General features: G+C 43.1%; 1 protein-coding gene across 1 annotated transcript; it reads left to right on the forward strand.

Moving 5' to 3' along the window:
- Positions 1-2153: 2153 nt before the first annotated feature.
- On the forward strand, positions 2154-4468 carry LOC118311205 (tripartite motif-containing protein 16-like). The gene has a single exon (XM_035634832.2). It carries the CDS (start codon positions 2261-2263, stop codon positions 3914-3916), a length of 1656 nt encoding a protein of 551 aa, XP_035490725.1. The 5' UTR covers positions 2154-2260; the 3' UTR covers positions 3917-4468.
- The last annotated feature ends 407 nt before the right edge of the window (positions 4469-4875 follow it).

Raw genomic sequence — 4875 nt, forward strand, 5'->3', positions numbered from 1 at the left:
GCCACAATGTGCAAAACAAAAAAAAAATCTATTAAATATATGTCAATAACAATATACAATTTCTGTCACATTAGATGCACCACGCACCAAATGGTAAACATTACTGGAGACAAAAGCAAAATGTATTAGTTCAAGAAATGTCCTCATTATGAGGGAGTAAACAACCTGATTCTCACAAGGATAGAAGTGCATAAACATACACATGAAACTCAAGGATGCAGGGTAATTTATCACTATCTAAACATAGACCTGCTGTAAACAGTGTGTGTGTGTGTGTGTGTGTTTGTGTGTGTCTGTATGTATCCAAGGTTCTGGTATAGAACAAAGCATCTTTTAAAAGGCCACCTGGTAAATTACTGTTCGTCTACTTCACTGGACTATTTTGCATTTTGTAGTATAATGGATGCAATAATTAACACATAAGCAGTAGTTCACACAAGAAAACAGAATATAAAGTCATGGCTATGTTGCATCCATGTCCAAGACAATGACTGTTAATAAGGATGGATGATGCATCTATAATTCTTCCCAGTGATAATGGTGCTGCCATCTTGTGCTGGTGACTTCATTTATAACCAGAGTCCGCGCAGCAGTGATCATAGAGGGTTAAGGGACAGAGCGGCGGTATTCAGGTACCGCAGAAACACCCGCCTGACCAATCACCAGGCTCCGTTGTGAGACTTGACTACAACGAATGACAAAGACAACATTTGGCCTGTTCTTTCTTCAGTTTGTCCCATCTGCTAAGAAGATGGGGTTTATGACCTATACCACAACCAGCCACCAGGGGCAGGTGTTTTGGCTTCACTTTATTTACAGTCAGTGGACCGACAATTCACTGACAACATGAATTGTTGCAACTTTGGTGACCCCAAGACTTTTGATCCTGTGCAGTAAGCAGGTCAACATTTAGATTTGTCCGAATTTTGGTGACCACAAAAGACTGCAGCGACTGAAGAGTGATTATTGTGCAAATAATTTTTACCTGAGATGGAAAGGTTTGTAGATTGTCTTTGGAAATAGATTAGACATCCACACACAGCTGAAGTAACAGCCAATGTGAGGGAAAAGCCAACATTAACGACTCTTTTAGGTTGAACACTTTCAAACATTGTTGGGTGTTAAATGAATCCCAGGTCATGGCCCTTAAACAGTATGTATGTTCAGGAAGTATGCATGTTTCTGACAAGTTAACTTGATGAGATAATTGAAGCTATAAAACAAGATGGAACATCATGATTGACAGCTGAGACTGACTCATGATAGGTCGAATGTATATATCTGCGGGCCCTCCACACAATGAACACTTCTGTGCAGACCTTGGTTCCAATTGACATCAAGCACAGCATTCAGCACATTTTAGCTTCATTTGGATCTTTACATACAGTCTGTGGTTGGACTCAGTCCCAGCATGCACTGGGCAAAGGGAGGGGAGACATTCATCCTTTTACCCTTAAACATCTCCCTACAGTTTGGCTAAATCCAAGTGCCAGCACTCTGGACCCTCAGAGTTTGGACAAATGTACCATGATTTTTTCAATGTATTCTTTTTTGGAAAATGTTTGAGAATTTGAGATACATTCGGACAGAAACTGGTCTGCACACCAATTTCCACTCAGGTTCTTTTATTTCCATCCATCCATCCATTATCTATACCGCTTTATCCATTATGCAAAATAAATGTTATTTAATGTAAGGATATTCTGAATTTGACCAGTTTTGACCACAAATCACCAAAGGAAATTTATTAAATAAGTGAGAAAATTTGAATATTAATTGATCATTGATTTAAAGATCATTCGATTTGATTACTCCATAACATAGTTTATTCATGTGGTTTTTTTTACCAATAAAAGTAAATTGAACTGAAATTCACGGAAAGACACATCAACAGACCCTGAAGTGCCAACGTGTATTTTAGAACAAGAAACAATTCAAAGAGCAGGTCTTAACTGAGGCTGCATAGTAAATGATTAAACATTCTTCGGCTGCTCCTCTTCTTGCAACGTGAAAAGTCTGTTCACCCTCCCTCTTATTCCATCTCTCAAACACAGAGAGCTCTACCCTGCCAACAGCTTTCCTGGTTCCCTCCCCTTTAGATCTACAGTTTGTAGATGGGTGGAACCAACATGTGGTGAAGTGTGAGAGCTGACAGGCCCCGTTCACTGCGCAAACACATGTTGTTGAGATCAGAACTCAGACTTAAGTTTCACTTCTCAGACACTGGAACTCAGACAGTCGTTCGTCACTGAGAGGAGAAATGGCGCAGAAAGGAGTTCAGCTGGAGCGGGAATCCTTCTCTTGTTCCGTCTGTCTGGATCTAATGAAGGATCCGGTGACTATTCCCTGTGGACACAGCTATTGCATGAGCTGTATCAAAACCCACTGGGACAAAGAGGATGAGGAGATAATCCACAGCTGCCCTCAGTGTAGACAGACTTTCACACCGAGGCCTGTCCTGGTGAAAAGCACCATGTTAGCTGATTTAGTGCAGCAGCTGAAGAAGACTGGACTCCAAGCTGCTCCTGCTGATCACTGCTGTGCTGGAGCTGAAGATGTGGCCTGTGATGTTTGCACTGGGAGAAAACTGAAAGCCGTCAAGTCCTGTTTGGTTTGTTTGGCCTCTTACTGTGAGAAACACCTTCAGCCTCATTATAAATCCTCTGCCTTTCAGAAGCACAAGCTGGTTGACCCCACCAAGAAGCTCCAGGAGAACATCTGCTCTCGTCACGATGAGGTAAAGAAGATGTTCTGCCGCACTGATCAGCAGTGTATCTGTTATCTCTGCTCTGTGGACGAACATAAAGGCCATGACACAGTCTCAGCTGCAGCAGAAAGGACCAAGGGGCAGAGAGAGCTCGAGCTGAGTCGACAACAAATCCAGCAGAGAGTCCAGGACCGAGAGAAAAATGTGAAGCTGCTTCAACAGGAAATGGAGGCTGTCAATGGCTCTGCTGATAAAGCAGTGGAGGACAGTGAGAAGATCTTCACCGAGCTGTTCCGTCTGGTGGAGAAAAGAAGCTCTGACGTGAAGCAGCAGATCAGATCCCAGCAGGAAACTGAAGTGACTCGAGTCAAAGATCTTCAGGAGAAGCTGGAGCAGGAGCTCACTGAGCTGAAGAGGAAAGACGCTGAACTGAAGCACCTCTCACTCACAGAGGATCACAACCAGTTTCTACACAACTACCCCTCACTGTTACCACTCAGTCCGTCTACACACTCATCCAGCATCGACATCCATCCTCTCAGGTACTTTGAGGCTGTGACAGCAGCAGTGTCAGAGGTCAGAGGTCGACTACAGGACATCCTGACTGAGAGCTGGACAAACATCTCACTGACACTGTCACAACCAGAGCCCAAGACCAGAGCTGACTTCTTAACATATTCACAGAAAATCACACTGGATCCAAACACAGCAAACGCACGCCTGTTATTATCTGAGGGAAACAGAAAAGTTACTGTAATGAGAGAAGAACAGTTTTATTCAAGTCACCCAGACAGATTCACTGGTTATCATCAGGTCCTGAGTAGAGAGAGTCTGACTGGACGTTGTTACTTGGAGGTGGAGAGGAGAGAAGACGTTGAAATAGCAGTCGCATACAAGAATATCAGCAGACCAGGGGACTCAGATGAATGTGGATTTGGAGACAATGACAAATCTTGGTCGTTATATTGTGGTGAAAACATTTATGCATTTTATTACAAGAGTATCACAACTCCAGTCTCAGGTCCTGAGTCCTCCAGAGTCGGAGTGTACCTGGATCACAGTGCAGGTGTTCTGTCCTTTTACAGCGTCTCTGACACAATGACTCTCCTCCACAGAGTCCAGACCACATTCACTCAGCCGCTCTGCGCTGGGGTTAGGCTTTATAATTATATAGTAGGATCCACAGCTGAGTTCTGTAAACTCAAATAGACAAGTCATTTAAAGAGCAGTGAGTTAAACACTGTGTTTAAACATTTCACTTCTTTTATCTCCATGTTCGTTGTTGTCGTTGTTGTTGTTGTTTTCAGAGATCAGCTGTCAATCAAACACTGTAGGCGGTACTCTGACGTCTCTTCAGTCGTTTTTCTGTTGATGTTTGAGTTTGTCGAGGTGGAGCCGGAGCCGTGGATGACCTCATTGCTCACGATGACGTTCATTCACCTCAACTGACTTTTCTCCACGTGAGAATATAAACGTGTCTGCGCTCTGAGCGTCTAACAAGACTTTGTCCTGAAGTGTCAAACAAGTTGAGATCTCTCCACAGAACTATCTGACATGTGCAAATGAAAAGGACATTTTTTCACTCAAAGTCAACCTGTGTGTGACCTCTCCTGTGATTATTCCTCCAGTCTGTCCGTCGGTGATGTTCTCGTGTCCTGGTTTGTTTTGTATCTCTTCAGTGATTTTGTCATTTGTACCTTTTAAGACTTCAAATCTGTTTTTGTTTTCAATTCATTAAAATCATTATTTGACTCCACTCTGCATTTGGGCCCTGTTCCTTGATATGTAACAACCCTGCCCCTTCTCCAGAGTATGTTTGTACTGTATGGGTGCGGTGGACATGTATCGGCACCCTTTGAAAAACTGTCGTCCTAGAAGGTGATGTGGTGGTCAACCGCCCCAGACGTGCTGATTCCTTCCAGCTATCCCAAAGGACTGACCATTACTACATAGTCGGTTAGTGCAACTAGTTTTAAACCAGATGGCCAGAATGCTAGACAATGTCTTTGTACATGTCAAAGGGACAGTTCACACAAAAATATCACATATTTTTCCCCTGGCCTGTATTTATCCATCAAAATAGTTTTGGTGTGAGTTGCCGAGTTTTGGAGACATAAGCCATCAGGATGTCTGCCTTCTCTAGCTAATACTCAGCTTGTTTGAAAAAC

Source organism: Scophthalmus maximus, chromosome 5 (assembly GCF_022379125.1).
Source record: "Scophthalmus maximus strain ysfricsl-2021 chromosome 5, ASM2237912v1, whole genome shotgun sequence".
NCBI lineage: Eukaryota > Metazoa > Chordata > Actinopteri > Pleuronectiformes > Scophthalmidae > Scophthalmus > Scophthalmus maximus.

What these genes read in the sequence shown, in the direction of transcription:
- LOC118311205 (XM_035634832.2), top strand. Translation starts at nt 2,261, where the DNA reads ATGGCGCAGAAAGGAGTTCAGCTGGAGCGGGAATCCTTCTCTTGTTCC.